Raw genomic sequence first — 23,272 nt, 5'->3', positions numbered from 1 at the left:
ACTCAGTTCATTTACAAATTGCTGTTTATTAAAGGATAGAATATGTTTTTGATTGTTGTCCATAATTTTCAATGTAGTTGTTAGAATTATTACCTATACCTATTGTATCATTAACCCTATGTGTAGGGGGTTGAGTGTGGGAAACTACCTACTGCCATATCTACTGTTGCATGTAATCATGCCTAGTATCTTAGAGTAGTCTTTTCATATCTTTTCATATGTACGTGCTTGCTTCATTATAAATAGAAGAGGAAGAGAGTGGAACTGTTGTCCACTACTCATATTTTAAAGTCTCAGTCTCAAGTTGGTATCAGAGCGGGTCGATCCCGCTCTGGTTTCCGTCTGGTCTGTCCATTGGCACTTGTTGCCATCGTCCGCGGCTGTCCGCCGCTATTCGTCACTGTTAATCACCGTCTGCAGCTGTTCACTGCCATAAAACACTATCCAAAGCTACCCACTGTCACTGTTCACAAAACCGTCGCTGTCTGTCACTGTTCCGCCGCAGTCCGCCACTGTTCGCCGCCGGCCGCCGTCTCCGGCCACCTCAGTTTTCGCCGGCGACCACTGGATCTGGAGCGCCTCTCCGAGCGACAGCCAACCCCACCGGTGCCGGAACCAGCCTCCCGTCGACGCGCCGCCACGCGCCGCTTCTCTCTCCGCTGCGAACAGGCGCGTGCAGCCCACGCGCCGCCTTCTGCTGCTCGGAACCTCACGGCGCCACCTCCGTAGCTCTCGCCGGAGTCTTCTGCTGCTGTTCCAACCCTCAAAACTCCGATTCAGTAAGGTCCAGACGTCACCATTGCGGACATCTCCCTCAGTCGTTTAAAAATCTCCACTGTTTTTTTGCGTTTCTGCGTTTCTGCTCTCTGTTTTTTTGTTCCCTTGATCAGAAATGGCCTCTGGAAGTGTTATTTCATTCTCTGGAAGTCCTTCCATTACTTCCGAGAAGCTAGATGGACAAAATTACCTCTCTTGGTCCGCTGCTGTCGAGATGTGGTTCCTTGGTCAAGGACATCATGACCACCTTGAGAAAGACGGAAGCCATGTGCCTCGAGAAAAAGCCGAACAGTGGAAGCAAGCAGATTTTCAATTGTGTGCCTTGTTGTGGCAATCCGTGGAGCCGAGACTATTAATGTCTCTTAGGGCATTCAAAACATGTCACTCGTTTTGGAAGAGGACTCAGAATATCTATGCCAACGATATCCAACGCCTATATGATTCGGCGGACAAGTTGGCATCTCTGAAAATGACCAATCATGACATGATCTCCTTCATGAATGAAGCACAATCAGCCGTGGAAGACCTGCGGATGTTTCTCGAAGTCGACGCTTCAGATGAAATGAAGAAGAAGCTGGACAAATACTATATGGTGATGATTCTTCGCGCCATTCATCCAGACTTCAATCACATTAGAGATCAACTGTTGACCTCTCATGAGGTCCCTTCCATGGACACCCTGATCCAGCGTATGATTCGTGTCCCGAAAGTCCCAACACTTGAAATTCAAGAATCTCATGCTCGAGTAGATTCATCTGTTATGGCCGCTACTCGAGGAAGAGGAGGACGTGGACCTAGAGGAGGTGGACGTGGAGGCCGTGGACGTCTTCAATGCACGTATTGCAAGAGGATGGGTCACACTCAAGAAAACTGTTACTCCTTACATGGATTTCCTGCCAAAACAGCCAATGTCTCCCAGGCAGAGACTACTGACTCCAAGTTCACTGAGGACGAGTATCAAGAGTACCTACGCCTCAAATCCAACAGCTTGGCACAGTCATCTCAAGCTCCAAGTACATCAACTGTTTGCATCTCCCAATCCATGGAAGGTCACAATTCATGGGTAATTGACTCTGGTGCTTCTGATCACATTTCTGGTAATACCTCCTTGTTCTCAACCATTTCATTCCAAGAAAAATCTCACTTTATAACCCTCGCAAATGGTTCTAAAACATCCTCAAAGGGAGTCGGTCAAGCCATCTTATCTCCATCCTTAAATCTAAAATCTGTCCTTTTTGTCCCTAATTGTCCTTTCAATTTAATTTCCTTAAGTCAGTTAACCAAAACATTGCATTGCTCTGTAACCTTCGATGACAAATCTTTTGTTATACAGGAGCGTGGCTCGGGGAGACGGATTGGAGAAGGATATGAAGCGGGCGGATTATACCATTTTGGATCTCGTCCACGTGTGTCATGTGTTGCAGCCCCCAATCCTAAAATGTTACATGATCGGCTTGGTCACCCTCACCTGTCCAAGTTAAAGAAAATGTTTCCTGAACTTAGTCGTCTCCAGACTTTAGAATGTGAGTCATGTCAACTAGGAAAACATGTTAGATCTACCTTTCCTAAAAGATCTCAATCAAAGTGTACTTCTAGTTTTTCTGTCATCCATTCCGATATCTGGGGACCTAGTCGTGTCTCATCTTTTGGCTTTAGGTATTTTGTTACTTACATTGATGAATATTCGAGATGTACTTGGGTTTATCTTATGAAAGATCGTTCTGAATTATTATCCCTCTTCACATCCTTTTTGAATGAAATTAAGAATCAATTTGGTTAAGTAATTAAAATCTTAAGAAGTGACAATGCCAAAGAGTATTTTTCGTCTGCTCTTTCTAATGTTTTGAGTTCCCATGGTATCCTGCACCAGTCTACTTGTCCTCATACGCCACAACAAAATGGTATCGCAGAAATGAAAAATCGACACTTAGTTGAAACTGCTCGTACCCTTTTGCTTAGTGCCAACGTTCCTGTCCATCACTGGGGAGATGCCATCTTAACTGCAGGTTTTCTTATTAATCGGATGCCATCTTCCTCTCTCAATCATAAGGTCCCTTTCTCCATTCTGTTTCCAGACAATCCTCTCTTTCACACTTCTCCTAGAGTTTTTGGTTGTGTATGTTTTGTTCATGACATGTCTCCCGGGTTAGACAAGCTTTCTGCTCGCTCTCTCAAATGTGTTTTCTTGGGCTATTCACGACTTCAAAAAGGGTATCGATGTTACTCTCCTGAAACCAAGAAATATTACATGTCTGCCAATGTTACATTTTTTGAACAGACCCCTTACTTCTCTCCATCTGTTCAAGATGTCCATGTCATCCAGCAGGTCCTTCCTATTCCCGTGGTTGAGTACAATATTTCCAATGTGCCTGTCCCTCCAAGTCTCGACCAAAGTCCTCCTGAGCCATCATCTCCACCTATTGACTCTCTCCAACACAGGACGCCGACGAATAGTCCAGTTGTTCAAGAACATGGTGAATCCCCTGCTTCAGATTCTTCTCCCTCGTCTCTTGATCCCACGACTCCTGGTGAAGGTGATTTAGGTTGGCCCATTGCTCTCAGAAAAGGTACTCGTTCCTCTCGAAATCCACATCCCATTTATAATTTTCTTAGCTATCACCGATTATCGCCTTCCTATTGTTCACTTTTATCCTCAGTGTCTTCTGTTGTTATTCCCAAAAATGTGAATGAAGCACTTGATCATCCTGGATGGCGACAAGCCATGATTGCAGAGATGCAGGCTCTTGAAAGCAATCATACTTGGGAGCTCGTGCCCCTCCCTTTGGGTAAGAAGGCTGTTGGTTGTCGATGGGTGTATGCAATTAAAGTTGGCCCTGATGGTCAGGTTGATCGACTCAAAGCCCGATTGGTTGCAAAAGGGTACACTCAGGTTTATGGCCTTGACTATTGTGACACCTTCTCTCCCGTGGCCAAGATGACTACTATTCGCCTCTTCTTTGCAATGGCAGCCATTCGTCACTGGCCTCTTCATCAGTTGGATATCAAAAATGCCTTTCTTCATGGTGATCTTGAGGAGGAAGTTTACATGGAGCAACCTCCTGGGTTTGTTGCTCAGGGGGAGTCTGGTATGGTATGCAAATTGCATCGATCTTTATATGGCCTCAAACAATCACCACGAGCTTGGTTTGGAAAATTCAGCTCCATTGTTCAGAAATTTGGGTTAAGACGCAGTGAGGCAGATCACTCAGTCTTTTACAAACATACCTCTCCTGGGAAATGTGTCTACCTAATAGTATATGTTGATGATATTGTTATTACAGGAAATGATACTACTGGAATATCTCAACTGAAGGAGCACTTGTGTAAACATTTTCAAACCAAGGATCTCGGAAGCCTCAAATACTTCTTGGGCATTGAAGTAGCTCAGTCAAAAGATGGAGTTGTAATCTCTCAAAGGAAATATGCTCTTGATATATTACAAGAAACAGGTATGACTGACTGCAGACCAGTAGAGAGTCCTATGGACCCGAATCAGAAGTTAACAACAGTAGAAGGCGAATTATTCTCCGATCCAGAGAGATATAGGAGGCTCGTTGGAAAGTTAATTTATCTCACTATTACGAGGCCTGATCTATCTTTCGCAGTTGGAATTGTTAGCCAGTTTATGCAGACTCCATGTCTTGGACATTGGAATGCCATCATCCGTATTTTAAGGTACCTCAAGAAGGCTCCAGGACAAGGTTTGCTATATGAAGATAAAGGAAATGTTCAAATCTCTGGGTACTGTGATGCTGATTGGGCAGGCTCTCCTATTGACAGACGCTCTACTACGGGATATTGTGTCCTCCTTGGAGGAAATGTTATCTCTTGGAAAAGTAAGAAGCAAAATGTAGTGGCTCGATCCACCGCTGAAGCTGAATATCGGGCAATGGCGTCTCTCACGTGTGAACTCATATGGGTAAAGCAATTTCTTCGAGAGCTTAACTTCTGTGAAATTCAGACCATGAAGATGTATTGTGACAACCAGGCTGCTCTCCACATTGCATCAAATCCAGTGTTTCATGAGAGAACTAAACACATAGAAATTGACTGCCACTTTGTTCGAGAAAAATTGGTGACCAAGGAAATTTGTACTGAGTTCGTTGGGTCAAATGACCAACTTGCAGATGTGTTGACCAAGTCATTAAGGGGACCTCGGGTTGAGTTCATTTGTTCCAAGCTTGGTTCATACAATTTGTATGCTCCAGCTTGAGGGGGAGTGTTAGAATTATTACCTATACCTATTGTATCATTAACCCTATGTGTAGGGGGTTGAGTGTGGGAAACTACCTACTGCCATATCTACTGTTGCATGTAATCATGCCTAGTATCTTAGAGTAGTCTTTTCATATCTTTTCATATGTACGTGCTTGCTTCATTATAAATAGAAGAGGAAGAGAGTGGAACTGTTGTCCACTACTCATATTTTAAAGTCTCAGTCTCAAGTGTAGTCCATATGTGAAGAAAGTTTCCATTAGTTCATAGTCCTTTTCAATGTTGTCCATACTGTTTATTTCTTAGAGATATTTCTTCTTCTATGCTGTTAAACTGTATTCTCTTCTCTGTTAATCAAATGTATCTGACACGATCCGTTGTAATTTCCTGATCTTTATACGGCCTTGTGTAATAGAGAATGACCTTACCTATCAATGTATTTTGTAATTCAGAATGGTAGGGCCTGTTTGGGCAAGCTTCTCTATAAATGCTTATAGAATAGAAAAATAAGGAGAAAAAAAGAAATTAGCTTCTCTATATGCTAAAATTAGCTTATGCGTAGGTTAATAATAAAAGTTTAGAGAAGTTAGATAGGTGAGTTTCTAGAAATTAGCTTATGCATAAGCTAGTTTTAGTTTATGAAGAAACTAATTTTAATTTTTCCTATTTTTCTTCTAAAAGTGTTTGTTAAGTACACATCCGAACTGGCCCGCACTTTTTTCCTTTCTATTTAATAATTGGCAAAATATTGTGATATTGAAAGTGAGTTACCTTAAAGTACAAGTATCAAATTTGAAAATAACTGCCTTGTAGTGACAAAAAATTCATGCACAACACCTTTTTAGTTTGGTACCCTTCATTGTATTACAGCTCCAGTAGATGGTGGTATTATAATTGTAATGGGTGATATTCCTTTATGATGAAGATGGTTTCACTAAGTTTGTATAACTGCTTTTGGCTTGATTCTATTTGTTTTGTTTTTTATTATTTGAATATTCTTATTAGCATTATTCATTGTAGGGAATGGCTTGGATGTGGATGAGTATGTGCGAAGGGCATACAAATTTGCTTATTCAGATTGTATTGAAGTAGGTCCTGTGGCATGTTTACCTGAACCCCCAGACCCTAACGAGTTGTATCCTCGGCAATCTAGAAGGTGTGTTCTAGTTCTTGTTCTCTTTGTTGACTATCGTAGTGGACACAAACAGTTGTGGGGTCTAATTATGTTGGCAGACATCTATTTTGCTCTTATTTTTGTACAAATTTTAATGTTTTTCCTTAATGGGATCTTGTTATGTTGGCTGAATAATGAATCTCTAATTTTGCTTCAGAAATACTTTTCTTTATATAGTGATATTTCATTAAGTTTTCTTTGAAGTTCATATTGTTTTTGTTTGTCATTGTAGGGCTTCCCATCTTGTACTGCTCTATCTTGGCTCACTATTTGTTCTGCTAGTATACTCCATCTTGTATGGTCTAACAGCTAAAGAGGAAAATTGGCTTGGAGCAATTACATCAGTTGCTGTTATTATTCTTGGTGATTTAATTAGCCACTTTTGTTATCATAATATTTTCAATGGTTAACAGAAAATTCTTGTGCACTTTTCAGTTCTGTTTATTTGATTTGCTGGTTTTTTTATGCACTTCTTGCACTGTAGACTGGAATTTGGGAGCTTGCCTGTATGGTTTTCAACTTCTTGACAGTCGTGTTGCAGCACTGTTTATTGCTGGAACATCTCGTGTGTTTCTTATCTGTTTTGGAGTACAATATTGGTTAGTTTTTTTTTTTTTCTTTTGAACGAGACCTTTTCCTCTCTATAACTGCATGCACTAATGGTTTGTTGACTTATCTCTACTTTGTTCTCACAGGTATTTAGGGCACTGTATCAGCTATGCTGTTATGGCGACTGTACTACTGGGAGCGGCTGTTACTCGCCATTTGTCAGCCACAAACCCATTGGCTGCAAGGAGAGATGCTTTACAAAGCACTGTAGTTCGCCTGAGAGAAGGATTTCGTAAAAAGGAGCACAACAGTTCATCTAGCTTTTCTGAGGGCTGTGGCTCAAGTATGAAACGGAGTAGTAGTGTTGAAGCCAGTAATCTTGGTAATGTAATTGAAACTGGCAGAGCTATGGCTGCAGTTGATGGAAGCAATTGGAATAATGTCCTGTCTCAAGCTGCTAGTTTTCCAGATGGAATCAATAGTGATAAAAGTATAGAGAGTGGAAGGTCAAGTTTAGCATTACATAGCAGCTCTTGTCGCTCAGCTGTTCCTGAACCGGAAGTTGGAATATCATCTGATGATAGAAATTTGGATCATAACAATTCTTTGGTGGTTTGTTCTAGTAGTGGTCTTGATAGTCAGGGGAACGACTCTAGTGCATCAAACTCTGCAAATCAGCAAACCCTGGATTTGAATTTGGCTCTTGCTTTCCATGAAAGGTTGAATGATCCTAGGATTGCACATGTACTTAAAAGAAGGGCAAGACAAGGTGATCGAGAACTTAGTAGTTTATTACAAGATAAAGGACTGGATCCAAATTTTGCTATGATGTTAAAAGAGAAAAGTTTAGAATTAGATCCAACTATCTTGGCATTGTTGCAAAGAAGTAGCATGGATGCGGATGGAGATCACAATGAAAATACTGATAATGCCAGTGTTGACAATGCCATACCTAATCAAATTTCATTATCTGAAGAACTGAGGCTACACGGGCTTGAAAAATGGCTTCAGTTGTGCAGACTTGTATTGCATCACATTACGGGTACTCCAGAACGAGCATGGGTTCTGTTTAGTTTTATTTTCGTACTTGAAACCATCATTGTTGGCATATTTCGTCCAAAAACAATCAAAATTATCAATGCAACGCACCAACAGGTGAGTCCTGAGTCCCCCGCCCCACTGTATCTGTTTTGTTTTGGACGGCTGAGATACACTTCTATTTCTAGAAGTCTGTTATGTAGTTTGATTGTGGGGTTGCAATTGTTTAATTCTAATTGTCAATGTTACAATGCTCATCTTGATAGTTCTGAACATTCGTTGCTTGTAGTTTGAGTTTGGATTGGCGGTGCTTCTGTTGTCTCCTGTCATATGTTCAATCATGGCTTTCCTTCGATCACTCACGGCAGAAGAAATGTCCATGACATCAAAACCGAGGAAGGTACTGTATTTTCTATTATTCTGATCAATAAGGCAAACTTCGTTTACTGAAAGTAATATTTCTATGCCTACTTGATTAATTGGTGTTAATTTGTTCTTCGTCATAAATTAAGTACATATGTTGCTTTATAATGTTTTTGGTTTTTATGCTGACAGATGTAGTCTTCTAAGGTTTATAGTCTTATGCCGCACATATAATATTAGCTTTACATGAGAAGACTAACGTTTACAGTTGCTATAATAATACCAATTTCTTGGCCGTATATTTTCTTGAAGTGGGATATTTCGGAAGCTCATTGGAACAGTTGTAAGGTGCTGTTTTTCTGTGCTGGGTTAGTCTTTCTGTGATGGGCTGAGCTTGGTAGTCTGTAATCCAATTGTGTTTGAAAACTTGAAATCTTTTGTCTCAGGCTCTTTGAATCAATTGACTCGTCTACCCAGAATTAATCCCATGTCTAGGATGTGACCCTTAACCACTATAACTCTACTCTCAGATCACTTTGGTGTGATGAGGGCTGAAACTATTTATTTTTAAACCCTTAATTTGTGCTTACACTGGGTCTATACAAAGTCTCCTGATTGTTTGACTTCTCATTATTTTTCTCTTCCATTTTAGCTTCGCATAATTCCTATCAAAGAAGAAAACATTGAATAATAATATGACTATTAAATAATTATTTTAATTCTTAAATTTTGTTGGTGGTGATCGCGTGCAATTTGTGTCCTCACAATTTCCCATATTTCATCCCTCATCCTAAGTAGGACATTGATTTTGACAACCCTGCATCTTTGTTTCTACTTGGACTTAAGTTACAATTCACATGTATTTGGCGAACCTGTCAGCTTTGTGGTCGGACTGCTCATGAAGAATGATGTTTCTTTGATTCTCCGCATAAATCCCAATAACTTCCTATCTTTTGTTAAATCAGGATGGGATACTTTCCAGTGTTATCAATTTCAGATAATGGAAAATATCTGCAACGCCAAAAATCCTTTATAAAAATATATTGGAAGACATAATGGGTTACAGAGGAAGCATTATGGACAAAGAAAAATACGTTATATACACATAGACAATTTAAACAAAATGCTGAAATATAGTTGTAATGAAAAAATTATGAAAGACAATCATAATTAATAATAATATCATGTCTAGAAATGAGAGGAGAGAAAACTAAATAAAATGAGAAGAGAGACAATTTCTTTGTTTTGCATGGGAGTATGATGCTGGTTCGCAATTCCTTCCATGGCTGCTCCAAGCTTGCACTCTGAGACGCCCAAATGTGGCTTCCATGAGGTGCCACAGAAACCTGATTCACCACCATTGGAAGGTCTGCTACAGAAAACTGCCATGGTGCTCTGCCATGGCCGTTTTTTGATAACACTGGGATCTTAGTTGAGATTGAAGAATCAAATAACCCTATAAGTAAAACAGTGATTTTGGCATTCTTTGTTAGACGCGTTGCTATAACCCCTGGTACCGATTTGCTTGGGAGTGCTTTTAACTCTATCATTGTAATGTTAGCTAGAACTAGGGATTTTATTATCCCTCATGTTTGTTTTTTGAGTCCAGTAATTGTTATGTTTGGCCTGGCTATATATCTGTTGTTGCTTATTTTGTTAAGTTTTACAGTTGTTTTACTGCATGCGTATTATAATGAAGATGTCTGATAAAGTTTTTGTTTGAAGTTTAAATAAATAACTAGTAACAAATTCTCTTTCTCTCTCATCCACTATCTTCAGTATGGTTTTATTGCTTGGCTACTCAGCACTTGTGTTGGATTGTTGCTCTCCTTTTTAAGGTAAGCGACCAAACCCTACTATTGCTGTAAGTTGTTCATACTTTTAAAAAATTGAGACATTAACGATTAAAAATTTGATTGCCATGATTGCAATAGAGACATTAACGATTCTATTTATTTAAGGATTAAAATATTAAAAATGTTAAAATCAGGCCATCAACTACTTAGGTTATTGTTTGTGAATGGCCTTTTTCTAGCAGCGTAACTGTTTTCCTGTTTATGTTTTTGTTTACATTTTATTAATTATTAGTAATATAATTTATGCAGCAAATCATCTGTTCTCCTTGGTATATCTTTGACTGTGCCACTAATGGTGGCATGCCTTTCTGTTGCCATTCCCATATGGATTTGTAATGGCTACCAATTTTGGGTTCCCCATGTAAATTGTACTGGAAGTGCTGGAAATGACCGAATGCCACAAACAAAGAAGGTTAAATCTAATGTCTTTCCTATTTACCTTACGTCTGTAGCTTCTTTATCTCTAACAAGTAGTTTCTACATATAATACGTGGCAAATAGTAACTATAATAGTTTAAAGCCATTGTTACTTGCTAGAATGTGATTGGAATTACAAATGTTATGCCTAAGGATGGGTGAAATCGTAAATGATGTGTTGAGCAAATAGCCTGCCACAAGCAGTGTTATTGATATCAGATAATGGAAAATATTGGAGTCTCAAAATTTCGTTATAAATTTATAATGGAAACCATTACGGGTTATGGCGGAAACATCACTTTCTAAAGAAATATAATCATACCACATGTAATCGTAATGGAAAATTAATAATATTATAGTGAAAATAGTTTTTCTTTTTGAAAAAATAGTTATAGTGAAAGTGCAGAAGAAAAAAAAAAAAGGCTTGGCCGGTGGTGGCGGCAACTTGCGAGCAGTGGCGGCTGCGGTTTATATTGGTGGTAATAAGTTGCAGCTGGATAAGAATAAAAGAAAAAGTGTTTCTTCTCCACTTTGCTGTTATTTTTCTGCATGAAGCTGTCATCTTTCTTCTCCACCCCACTTCTTCCGCCATTGCCCACTGCCAAACTAATTTGCATAAGTTCTCTTGTATAACTTCTCTACATTTTTACTCTTAACTGGAGAAACTCATCCACAGAGACCCTTAATCATCATCTTCTAAATTCAAGACTTCTTTAAAATTTTCACGTTGATTAGTGTAGTAGATTTCGTTTACAGAAATTGAATTTCCAAAAGTAAGTCACTTTTCAACCTTCTACGATAATCTGCACTGCTACAGCAGCTCTTGTAGTGGGAAGGCGCTTCTGCACTTCTATCCTGCTATAGTGGCACTATAGTATTTTGTATCCTATCCAACATCCTCATCAGTGTCAAACCAAAGATACCTGATTTGAACTTACAAAGATTTTCTATTTTTATTTATGAGAAAGTAGTATTAAGAGGGATCAGAAGGTGACATTCAATTATTTTCTGGGGCAGGGGCAATGGTGGTCATAAAACATTACACATTTTAAAAGTAATGAAATTGACAATCTGAAACAATGAACTGAAAGAAGCCGCCTTTGTTTGGTTATCTCTAGACAAGTGGAATGGAATTGAACTTGAGATGGTACAGAATGGAATGAAGCCACCATTCCATTATTTGTATATATTTGAACCAAAAAAACTGCTGCTTTCATTTCATTTTTCTGAAATTGGAGGGGAGGAAACGAAGGGTATTAGTTGGAATGGAATGGATTGCACTTCATTTGGTTCCATTCAGTTTTAAACAATTCAGACAGAGCTTACCTTGAGTTATTTTTTACTATATTTCATTTCATCTTATTTTGAACAATCCAAAGAATGAACATAGTATTGTTCCATTCTGCTGCACTCCCCTTCCACCCATTTAGACCATTACAGCATAATAAAAATGAAGCGGAATCTATCTAATCACTTGGAGATCCTTAAAGCAATCACAGACTATGCACCAACGGAAGACTTGAAAACAATCCTTCTATCTGTCACCATCTTGTCTGAAACAGCAGTTCCAACATTTTTATGTTGATGTATTGTCTTGTGCTAATATAGCTATTTTTATGTTTGAGTGACTTTTTTCATACCATCTTATTATGACTTATCCAATACTTCCTGGGTGCTAATTTACAAAGAAGCACATATTTTAGTTTATAATTTTCTGGATATGGGAGATTTTAATTCATGAATTTGTTGCGTAGGTGGTGTGTAGTGCACATGTTTCTCTTTTTTTCTGTCAAGTTTAATGGATTTTCAATGCATAAGCTTGTCTCGTTCTTATTACAGGGTATTATTCTTATTATCTCTATGTCAGTATTTGTTGGATCTGTACTGGCCTTGGGAGCAATAGTTTCTGCGAAGCCTTTAGATGATTTAAGATACAAGGGGTTGAATGGTGATCCAAAAGTTTTGGGCTCCCCTTACACATCATATGTTTTTCTCGGCTGGGCAATGGCATCTGTAATTGGTTTAGTTGTTACTAGTGTGCTACCAATAATTTCATGGTTTGCAACGTATCGCTTCTCCCTTTCCTCTGCTATCTTTATTGGGCTTTTTGCAGGTATTTTATCTGTTTTTACAAATCATTCCATACTCCACACCTAATGTGCTAAGATATGACAAGTGCTTCTGTTATTGATGGTATCTAATTATTTATTTCTATAACCTTTTTCTTGCTGCAGTTATCCTTGTAGCATTTTGTGGGGTTTCTTATTTAGAAGTTATCAAAACCAGGGATGAACATGTTCCAACAAACGGTGATTTTTTAGCCGCTTTACTTCCTTTAGTCTGCATTCCAGCATTGCTGTCACTTTGCTGTGGATTACTTAAGTGGTAGGCAAAACTTTCTTGTATTTGTCAATTTTTCTTTATGGTAAATTGGTATGGTTGTTATCTTGTTGTTTGACAGATGTCTGATATTTTTTAAAATCTTTATTTTCAGGAAGGATGATGATTGGAAACTTTCTCGTGGTGTATATATCTTTGTTATAATTGGTCTTGTGCTTCTGCTTGGTGCTATTTCAGCTTTGATAGTTGTTGTCAAGCCATGGACTGTAAGTGCAATTCAATTCTGTGTTGAATTCAATGTCTCTTTAACTGGACCTTTCCCAAGGTCAAACTTCTTTGGCTGAAACTCTTTGTACCGCAGATTGGGGTAGCATTTCTTTTGATTCTTCTCCTTATGGTGTTAGCAATTGGGGCCATTCACCACTGGGCATCAAACAATTTTTATTTAAGCCGGACACAAATGGTCTTTGTTTGCTTCCTTGCTTTCCTGTTGGCTTTGGCAGCATTTCTTGTTGGATGGTTTGAAGGTGGTGGCGCAGTCGATTATATTGGCATTGATATGCATAACTTATTAGACATTGGAGATCTGCTAACATTGTCCTTTTTGCACTCTTTTTTCAGGTAAACCATTTGTTGGAGCATCAGTTGGTTATTTTTCTTTTCTTTTTCTTCTTGCCGGACGGTCATTGACTGTAAGTTACTCTAATTTTCAATCTTATCATATCCACCAGTTGAATCGGTAATGCTTTACTGCTTCATCGTTGTTTTTCTCAGGTTAATTTGTTGTGCTTTTTTTCACTATTCCCCAGGTTCTGCTTTCAAATCCCATTGTTGTATATTCTCCTCGAGTTTTGCCAGTGTATGTGTATGATGCTCACGCAGATTGTGGAAAGAATGTCAGGTTTATCACCACACTCTAAACATGATTCAATTATTTTTAATTATGCAATTAATGTTTTCTTTGATTGTATATGTTATCTAATTTATTACTTAATGTATCTACCACATTTATCTGCTATGTACAGTGTGTCCTTTCTCATGCTATATGGGATTGCCCTGGCAACTGAAGGCTGGGGGGTTGTTGCAAGTTTAAAGATTTATCCGCCCTTTGCTGGTGCGGCTGTATCAGCAATTACTCTAGTTGTTTCATTTGGGTTTGCTGTATCTCGTCCTTGCCTAACTCTTAAGGTTTGTGAACTCATTGCAATAAGTACTGACTTTTTAAACTACTTTAAAATTGGATGAATGGATTCACAAGAATGAAAGTGTGCCAAACTTTGTTCGACTTGAAGTTCTAACCTTTTGTATATAATGTACAGATGATGGAAGATGCTGTACATTTTCTCGGTAAAGAAACTGTTATTCAAGCAATTGCTAGATCGGCTACAAAGGTGAGTACATTTACAGATAAGATTACATGGCCCTATTTTGCCAATATGTTTATTTTATTCTTGTGATCCTAGCTTTGTTTGGAGTAGTAGGCATACTAATATTCACAACAGCTATTTTATGCCTATGCATATAGCTAAAACATTTAATCCTTCTCAGAAACAATTATTGTTAACCTTTAGTTTACTTCTCTGAAGTTAAATACTTTTGCTATCATTCTGAGAAATTTTTATACTGATTATAGCCGTGTGATGTGAGTATATTTATTTGATAGTATTTTATACATCATCACTCTGTTGTGAAAGACCGACATCTCCATTGTGCCAACAAAATATAGTATTTAAGTGGGGTAGAGTGGACTCAATACTCAATCTTCTTACAAGTAGGTTGTGTAGGACTGAGTTAGATTCAAAACCCAACATTCCTAAGGTGATAAGGATCACATGTCATTATCCACTCTCCTATGTCAATAATGTTGGGTGTGAGGGAGTGTAACGGGAAAATACATGAGTGGGGTGCAAACTTCAAATTTACATGTCTGGTTTTGTGGGGTTTAGTTAGGTACCAAGACACTTTGTATTTGGCATTTTTAATGCTTGTTTATAATGTTTATTTTGCATTATATTTGAAAAAAGCAATTGCTGGAATAATTTTCTCTTTATTTTTTATCCTCTTATTAGTTTCTTTAACAGATCTGTCAATGTTATTGTTGGAATAGAGCTCATGCAATTGTCAATGTAATTGAACTGGATATTAATGATATTCATTGCAGACCAGAAATGCATTATCTGGAACCTACTCAGCACCACAGAGGTCGGCTAGTTCTGCTGCACTTTTGATTGGAGATCCTACCATTATGCGTGATAGGGCAGGGAATTTTGTGCTTCCCAGAGCTGATGTGATGAAATTGAGAGACCGCTTGAGAAATGAAGAGTTAGTTGCGGGTTCGTTCTTCAGTAGACTAAGATATCAAAGGACATTTCGCCATGAGCCAACAAGTGATGTGGATTATAGAAGAGTAATGTGTGCTCATGCTCGAATTCTGGCACTAGAAGAGGCCATTGATACGGAGTGGGTCTACATGTGGGACAAATTTGGAGGTTATTTGCTTTTGTTACTTGGTTTAACATCGAAGGCAGAACAAGCACAGGTAATGGATTTCTAGTTTTGCATATGGTTAGGTGATATCTAGTGTTTTTCTGTGACACTGTTAATCCTTTTTCTTTGGTAGGATGAGGTTCGTTTGAGACTGTTTCTTGACAGTATTGGATTTTCTGATTTAAGTGCTAAGAAAATAAAGAAGTGGATGCCAGAAGATCGTAGGCAATTTGAAATCATTCAGGAGAGGTACTTTCCTGAATATCTGATTAATAAACGTAAAGTAACTTTACCAAGTCTTTTCCATCTAAATGTTTTGCGATGAATTTTCTAGTTACATAAGAGAAAAGGAGATGGAAGAGGAAGTCTTCATGCAGAGGCGTGAAGAGGAGGGGAGAGGAAAAGAAAGGAGGAAGGCCCTACTTGAAAAAGAGGAACGTAAATGGAAGGAGATAGAAGCTTCTTTGCTCTCCTCCATTCCTAATGCTAGCAGCAGAGAGGCTGCTGCCATGGCAGCTGCAGTACGTGCAGTTGGAGGTGATTCTGTTCTAGATGATTCTTTTGCTCGGGAGAGGGTTTCAAGCATTGCTCGTAGAATTCGTGCTTCACAGTTGTCTCGGCGTGCCCTTCAGGTTTATTATTAGTCTTTTATATCAATTCTGAATTTTGATAGCATTTGGCATGATTTTTTTTCTAACGGCTTGTTTAATTTATCGGAAGGCATTCAACAGGATTAAAAAGTAATTTGATGGAATAATCATCCTCTTTTTTCATTATCTGCGGCGTAATTAATGATGAAGTGGTCTCTGTTCCCATTTTCGGCTTTCAATTAGCATATTGATTGTGGTCGAAAATTTATTTTGAATGTGAATATTTTATTTTATCTTAACTGGTATTTGACCATCTTTTTTTTTAAATATAAATAGTGCTTTGTATCCTTAAAAGTAGTAAAACAATTTTAAGACTTATTTTAAATCAATATTATATGTAAAAAGCTAAAGGTTAAAACTGTTATTTTATTGAAATAATTTTTTAAGCAAACCAAGGTCTAAACATAAAATATTATTGATAAACATAAAACTTATTAATTCAAATATTCATTCTTTGTTAATTAAACCAAATTTCTTTGATAGGTACAAACAATCAAGAAGGACTAAAAGAAAGATATTAAGTATGAAATATTTGTATTCGATTCAGATCCTGGTATATTCTGTGTACAGTGGTACAAAGATGAAAGTCTCGTAAAGAGTTTCAAGAATGTCTAATCTTCCAGACCAAGCTTAATTTCATAGTATATACTACGCAACCTTCCCTGATTTACTATCTCCTCACAGTAAACCCACATGTACACCCCTCATACTCTGGTGCCAGGTTGCCTGTTAGTTTTCTGTTGCCCACCCAAAACCGATCTCCCTACCTCATTAAATGTACCTTTGGTGACCTTGAGCTTTGTGCTGCATTATTATTTTCCTAAGAATTCTGTTCCATTGCATATTCATTCCTTTCCCTGCAGCTCATTCAGCTAACTGCATTTTCTTTTTAATAATAATCTATATTAAAATTTCTGCAAGTGCACACACATCTGAATGGTGGATGGTTCACTGGAAAAATTGATGAAAAATAATTTAATTACAATTCACTGATGGTATAAATAAATTTTATTGCAATTGTCTCCAAATCCCAGGTTGCCATGTAGTTTTATATTGCTTTTTGTAATATTTACTTAGTAAGTCATATTTAAGGTGACTTTTAATCAATGCACAGTTTACAAGACTTTTAAGTCATTTTTTTATTGGTGTTTATAAAACAATCCTTTACGTCTGGAGACTACTTTAGTGACAGTGAATTTATTGTATCTTTGCAGACGGGAATGGCAGGTGCCATATGTGTTCTTGATGATGAGCCAACAGCCAGTGGCAGGCATTGTGGCCCGATTGATTCTAGTCTATGTCAAAGTCAAAAAGTTAGCTTTTCTATTGCCTTGATGATACAACCTGAATCTGGTCCAATTTGTCTATTGGGTACTGAGTTTCAGAAGAAGATATGCTGGGAAATTCTCGTGGCTGGATCTGAACAAGGTATTGAGGCTGGACAAGTTGGGCTTAGATTGATTACTAAAGGTGATAGGCAAACCACTGTTGCAAAGGAGTGGAGTATCAGTGCAACAAGTATTGCAGATGGAAGGTTTGGTCTTTCTCTTTATTTTTATGAATGTGTAGTATGCTGTCTTCTGAAGTTCAGGTTCACGAGTTAGACAGTCTTTGCATTTTTAGTGTCTGTTGAAGTAGTGTTAAACAATATTCTTAGTTTAATAACACGTTAGTCTTTGTATTCTTGAAAATATTATCGATGATAAAAAAATTCAAAGGTAAAAAAATTCAATCTCTGCCAGCTATCTTCCTTGAAATGTACAGGGTTGGATTTATCTTTAAATATAAATACAGTTAGGATTGACTTTTGTTATTAGGTGAAAGTAACAATTTATACTGCACAAATATTTTGGAACACAGGACTTCAATGCAGCTATATATATATATATATATTTATATATATATATGTATATATATATATATATATATGTATATATATATATATATATATATATATATATATATATATATATATATATATATATAATATGTGTTTCCACCAAAAAGTTATTTGCAGGTTCTAACATCTTTGTGTGGTAAATATATTGCAGGTGGCATATTGTAACCATGACAATTGATGCCAATTTAGGTGAAGCAACCTGTTATTTAGATGGTGGATTTGATGGTTACCAGAATGGATTGCCATTGTGTGTGGGTAGCAGCATTTGGGAAGAGGGGACAGAAGTGTGGGTTGGTGTTAGACCACCAACAGATATTGATGCATTTGGTAGATCAGACAGCGAGGGGGTTGAATCTAAGATGCATATCATGGATGCATTTCTCTGGGGAAGGTGCTTAACTGATGATGAGGTTTCTTCTCTCTATACTTCCTTGGCTTCAGCGGACTTTGGTGCACTTGATTTCCCTGAAGATAATTGGCAGTGGGCTGATTCACCTTCTAGGGTATGCTGCTGCTTCTTCCTTTCCTGTCAGTCCCTTCCTGTATGAAAAAAGATGTAATTCAAATTTTAAAAGCAGTATACATACACACACACACACACACACACACACTGAGTAAGCTATTAGCACTGCCAACTTCTCTACCATGTGCAATATATATAGTATACTATGGCTAATCTTATTAACACATCTTCTGCTTAGATTGATGGTTGGGACAGTGATCCTGCCGATGTAGATTTGTATGACAGAGATGATGTAGATTGGGATGGGCAATATTCTAGTGGGAGGAAAAGAAGGTCAGAACGTGATGGCATGGTGGTGGATATTGATTCCTTTTCAAGGAAGTATAGGAAACCTAGAATAGAAACACAAGAAGAGATTATTCAGCGGATGCTATCTGTAGAATTAGCCATCAAAGAAGCTCTCTATGCTAGAGGGGAGACACAATTTACTGATCAGGAATTTCCTCCCAGTGATCACTCATTGTTTGTGGACCCTTCCAATCCCCCTGCAAAGTTACAGGTATTTTTCTTTATTAATTTATATCTTTTAGTATGCTATATTCCCCCATGTAAAATGTTTCATATATACAGGTTGTTTCCGAGTGGTCGAGGCCAAATGAAATTGCTAGACAAAACCATTTTGACCGTCGTCAGTGCTTATTTTCAGGAGCTCCAAATCCTTCAGATGTTTGTCAGGTCTCATGTTTTACTTTGGAAATAAATGTTTGTATTGATAGTATTTAGGTTTTTCTATGTATTAATTGTTATTTATATTGAACAGGGCCGTTTAGGTGATTGTTGGTTCTTGAGTGCTGTTGCTGTTCTCACAGAGGTTTCACGTATATCAGAGGTAATCATCACTCCAGATTACAATGAGGAGGGAATTTACACTGTTCGCTTCTGTGTTCAGGTAATAAGCATATAAAAATAGTTGGATTTCACCAGATTTGAATCAGTTTCTTTTTATTTATCTCTTTTTCACTCTGTAACTGGATAACTAATGTTTGCCAATAAATGGCAATTGTTATGATGCCTTGAAGCCTTAGATAGCATAGTAATCAATTGGTTGCTTGCTACCTTGTCTTTTCTACATTCTCAGAGAGGTTATTAACGAGAGTGGTAAAAATGTTCTAATTCTTATGTTGACATTCAAAATGGTAATGAAAATTGAAGAACTCTTTTGGTTTTCTTGGTTTAGCTGTTTTTCCTAAACAAATTATGTTTTTTAGGAGCAGGCTTTAGCTAAACTTATGGTGGGTGTAGGGGGTGGGAGACTATTCTGTTGATAAATTGTTTTCATGATAAAAAGTTAATTAAAAAATTCAAGAGAAAATTTGTCAGTTATACCTCCACCTGATTCTGAAAACTCAATTAATTTTGTTTTAAATTTTAGTTGTTGTCACTTATAAAATTCATATAGTATCTCTGTTCACTTTTAGAGGAGTTCAAGTTGCATTGTGTTGGGATATGCTGTCATTTCCTTAATTTGGCGTCTTAGTTATTTGCATATTTTGGTTTATGGTATCTAGGGTGAGTGGATTCCGGTTGTTGTTGATGATTGGATTCCTTGTGAATTACCGGGTAAACCTGCATTTGCTACGAGTAAAAAGGGTTATGAACTTTGGGTCTCTATATTGGAGAAGGCATATGCAAAGTTGCATGGCTCTTACGAAGCACTAGAAGGTGGGCTTGTTCAGGATGCTCTGGTGGATCTCACTGGGGGTGCAGGGGAGGAAATTGACATGAGGAGTGGTGAAGCCCAGATTGACCTTGCAAGTGGTAGATTGTGGTCTCAATTATTGCGCTTCAAGCAAGAAGGTTTTCTCTTAGGCGCAGGAAGTCCATCAGGTTCTGACGTGCACGTCTCTTCTAGTGGCATTGTGCAAGGACATGCATACTCAATACTGCAGGTAATGGGTTATATTTATTATACTCACAGTCCATTTGTAATCCTTCAGTTAGTAACTAAGTAAGCTTTTGAGAGCATTGAACATTGACATTGTTGTTAAATAGTGGTGCCATGGCATAATGGAGTGACAGATTATTTCTCAATTGCCATAGGCAATATGTGAAGGTGAATTGCTATTTTGGCACACCATAAGCCACAATGGCATGTATATATAGTGAAATTTGCTTTCTTCTATATTCTACCATTGATAACACTCGTCCCTGACATGAAAAAGGAGTCTTTTATGATTGAGTAGTCAGGAGTTTGATCATGGTTATACTCTTCTATTTTCTTTAAAAAATGAATTTCAGCATGAAGTAGAGCAGAGCTGTGTATTATTCATGCTTTAAGCCCAGAAGGTTCTCCTGTTAAGAATGTGTTCTTTTTTTATATATTAATGACTCGTGTCTTCACCCAACAACTCAATCCTTAGGTCCTTGAATTTATGATTGAGTAGTTAGGAGTTTGGTCGAGGCTCTCCTTATTCTTCTATTTTCCTTAAAAAGTTGAATTTCAGTCCAAAGTAGAGCAGAACTGTGTATTATTCATGCTTTAAGCTCAGAAGGTTCTTGTTTTGAGAGTTTTATTTTATAAATTCATGACTCCTGTGCCAACACTCAACAACTCAATCCTTTTGGTCCTTAATCCTTATGATTTTTAACGACCTCTGCTGTCTTACAATTTTAGGTAAGGGAGGTGGATGGTCATAAACTTGTTCAAATCCGAAATCCATGGGCCAATGAAGTTGAGTGGAATGGTCCGTGGTCTGACTCGTCGCCTGAATGGTCGGATAGGATAAAACACAAGCTGAAGCATGTTCCTCAGGTAGTTCTTTATGCTTTTCTGTTGTGGATCAGTCTATATGCTTTGACTCCATGCATTTCTTCCTCTTTATGATTGAGCAGACTGTTTGCTCTACCATGTAATCATTTTATTTTTATTTACCTTTTTGGACAGTCAAAAGATGGTATATTTTGGATGTCATGGCAAGATTTTCAGATTCATTTTCGATCAATATATATTTGTCGTATCTATCCGTCCGAGATGCGTCATTCTGTTCATGGCCAATGGCGTGGTTATAGTGCTGGCGGGTGTCAGGATTATGATACATGGAATCAAAATCCACAGTTCAGACTGACTGCAACTGGGCAAGATGCATCATTTCCAATTCATGTATTCATAACCTTAACTCAGGTACTATTGATATTTGCATATCTATTAATGCATTTATTGTAAACAACTCTTCTCTTGAATTTCCTTAAAACTTAATTTCATCTTATTTACAGGGAGTAGGATTTTCAAGAACAACAGCTGGTTTTAGAAATTATCAATCAAGCCATGATTCACTGATGTTCTACATTGGAATGAGAATTCTCAAAACTCGAGGCAGACGTGCTGCTTTCAATATATACCTACATGAATCCGTTGGTGGGACAGACTATGTTAACTCTCGAGAAATATCATGTGAAATGGTTTTGGAACCTGAACCAAAGGGATACACTATAGTTCCTACTACGATACACCCCGGAGAAGAAGCACCGTTTGTGCTTTCTGTTTTCACCAAGGCATCAATAACTTTGGAAGCTTTGTAGTGCTTAAGGGATAGGTTACATGTTATATTTTGTCCTCTTGGTTAGTTTCTCTGGTTGGCTGCTCGGGACTATGTACATGCACTACTGGGAGCCCTGGTTGGAACTATTGGGTAATTTTCTTTCTCTACAACATTTTTTTTTTTCATGTGTCATCTAACATTAATGATTACGTTTTCACAGTCTGGGACGAGGTAATTGTACAAGGTTGGAGTTTCTTATACAGAACCTCACATCATGAAGATACTATTCCTGGTGAGAATTCCATGGCATCTGTCCTAGACAAGGATAGGGTATAGTTGCGCATAAACTGTCTTTGAATCTGATGATTCAACTATGCTTCTGCCAGCTTTGAAGAGGGTTCTCGGGGTGTTTATTGTGTACATAAAAAGGGTACTATAGGGGTATACTTGTAACCATTTAATCACAGTTGGAAAAGAAATAGCTGAAAATACGTAGGAAATTACTAACACCTGGTTCAAATGGAAGTAAGGAGAGTGTGGAGAGGTATAGTAGTAACAACCATTTAGTGACTGTAAATTCAGTTGCCCTTTTGATAATTGCAGAAAATTGTACAAACATTAACAATTACCAATTCCTATTTATTGACATTTGGGAAAAATTTTGTACAAATATTTTTCTAATCTAATTTTTTTTTTTTAAATTTATGCAGCACTCGTGTAATTTGTCTCCTTTTGTTAGTCTTACAGATAATTTAGAAACATGAAGGTGAAGTGATTGAATGCGTCAATCTTTTGTATTTCTGAATGTTCTTGTACTTAATCTTTATGTATCTGGCTCAGAAAATCGAAACAAGTCCACATGCTTCACCCTTACCTTTTTCTGAATGTAGTGGTGGAAATTCAGAAAGGCAAATTCTCAGTAGGGAGAAGATGATATGAACTTTATATATTTTTTGTTACTTAGAGAAGAAACCAAGACAGCACTTATCGAGTGAAAATGATTTTTCAAGGGAAGCCTGGACACTTCTCAGCAGTTTATTTAAATTTTAAAGTAGTAGAAGGATGTAATTGAATTTAATGTTATACTTATAAAGTTGTTGATTATTTTAAAACTGTGAAATCGGTATAAACTATTTATTGTAAAATAAGTGTTTAACATCATCTTAGCTTTTTATATATAAAGTTACATCAAGTAATCCAGATTAAGAGATACAATTTGTTATTACTTCAGTGAATCAATATTAGTAACATTATATCTATTCTATACAACTTTGTTTTATAGATAAATATATATAATACTTCACATTTTATTAAACGTTTTATTGATACTTAAATGAACAAATATCATATTGATTCAAGTAAAGTGTTTAAGATGGTGTGCATTGGTTGTCTTTAAGAAAAAAGCATTGTTTTTGTGTAAAAAGAAAAATTTTCTTTAAAGACATCGACAGAAACAATTCTCAACTATTACATTTTGAATTAACAAGAAAATTAAAAGAAAAGA

General features: G+C 37.4%; 2 protein-coding genes across 4 annotated transcripts in view; both read left to right on the top strand.

Annotated features, from left to right (window-relative positions):
* On the top strand, positions 1 to 2,271 carry LOC114175867. The gene is made up of 2 exons (XM_028060705.1): positions 1 to 1,874; positions 2,111 to 2,271. The coding sequence occupies exons 1-2, from the start codon at positions 893 to 895 to the stop codon at positions 2,146 to 2,148; spliced, it is 1,020 nt and encodes a 339-aa protein (XP_027916506.1). The 5' UTR covers positions 1 to 892; the 3' UTR covers positions 2,149 to 2,271.
* LOC114175865 (calpain-type cysteine protease DEK1) overlaps positions 1 to 22,466 on the top strand; it is a 29,453-nt gene extending 6,987 nt beyond the window's left edge. For all 3 annotated transcript variants that reach the window (XM_028060700.1, XM_028060701.1, XM_028060703.1), the window contains 28 exons: positions 6,013 to 6,148; positions 6,399 to 6,529; positions 6,651 to 6,765; positions 6,862 to 7,870; positions 8,043 to 8,153; positions 9,896 to 9,954; positions 10,222 to 10,384; positions 12,229 to 12,502; positions 12,624 to 12,774; positions 12,884 to 12,995; positions 13,091 to 13,256; positions 13,351 to 13,421; positions 13,539 to 13,630; positions 13,755 to 13,917; positions 14,049 to 14,120; positions 14,891 to 15,268; positions 15,350 to 15,465; positions 15,551 to 15,848; positions 17,081 to 17,400; positions 17,918 to 18,269; positions 18,468 to 18,788; positions 18,860 to 18,964; positions 19,050 to 19,178; positions 19,798 to 20,178; positions 20,904 to 21,041; positions 21,174 to 21,410; positions 21,503 to 21,918; positions 21,989 to 22,466. In XM_028060700.1, coding sequence (XP_027916501.1) covers positions 6,013 to 6,148; positions 6,399 to 6,529; positions 6,651 to 6,765; positions 6,862 to 7,870; positions 8,043 to 8,153; positions 9,896 to 9,954; positions 10,222 to 10,384; positions 12,229 to 12,502; positions 12,624 to 12,774; positions 12,884 to 12,995; positions 13,091 to 13,256; positions 13,351 to 13,421; positions 13,539 to 13,630; positions 13,755 to 13,917; positions 14,049 to 14,120; positions 14,891 to 15,268; positions 15,350 to 15,465; positions 15,551 to 15,848; positions 17,081 to 17,400; positions 17,918 to 18,269; positions 18,468 to 18,788; positions 18,860 to 18,964; positions 19,050 to 19,178; positions 19,798 to 20,178; positions 20,904 to 21,041; positions 21,174 to 21,410; positions 21,503 to 21,808 — 5,906 coding nt within the window. In that variant the 3' untranslated portion in view covers positions 21,809 to 21,918; positions 21,989 to 22,466. The remainder of the gene's footprint in view (positions 1 to 6,012; positions 6,149 to 6,398; positions 6,530 to 6,650; positions 6,766 to 6,861; positions 7,871 to 8,042; positions 8,154 to 9,895; positions 9,955 to 10,221; positions 10,385 to 12,228; positions 12,503 to 12,623; positions 12,775 to 12,883; positions 12,996 to 13,090; positions 13,257 to 13,350; positions 13,422 to 13,538; positions 13,631 to 13,754; positions 13,918 to 14,048; positions 14,121 to 14,890; positions 15,269 to 15,349; positions 15,466 to 15,550; positions 15,849 to 17,080; positions 17,401 to 17,917; positions 18,270 to 18,467; positions 18,789 to 18,859; positions 18,965 to 19,049; positions 19,179 to 19,797; positions 20,179 to 20,903; positions 21,042 to 21,173; positions 21,411 to 21,502; positions 21,919 to 21,988) is intronic.
* The last annotated feature ends 806 nt before the right edge of the window (positions 22,467 to 23,272 follow it).

The sequence above is a fragment of the Vigna unguiculata genome, chromosome 3, assembly GCF_004118075.2.
Source record: "Vigna unguiculata cultivar IT97K-499-35 chromosome 3, ASM411807v1, whole genome shotgun sequence".
Taxonomy (NCBI): Eukaryota; Viridiplantae; Streptophyta; class Magnoliopsida; order Fabales; family Fabaceae; genus Vigna; species Vigna unguiculata.
This window is presented reverse-complemented; position numbering and strand designations above follow the sequence as displayed.

Bases quoted from the DNA above. Each gene is read 5' to 3' on its own strand.
- LOC114175867 (XM_028060705.1), top strand. From the start codon at position 893: ATGGCCTCTGGAAGTGTTATTTCATTCTCTGGAAGTCCTTCCATTACT. The intron at 1,875-2,110 runs GTAATACCTCCT...TTTGTTATACAG, and splicing joins TGCTTCTGATCACATTTCTG to GAGCGTGGCTCGGGGAGACG.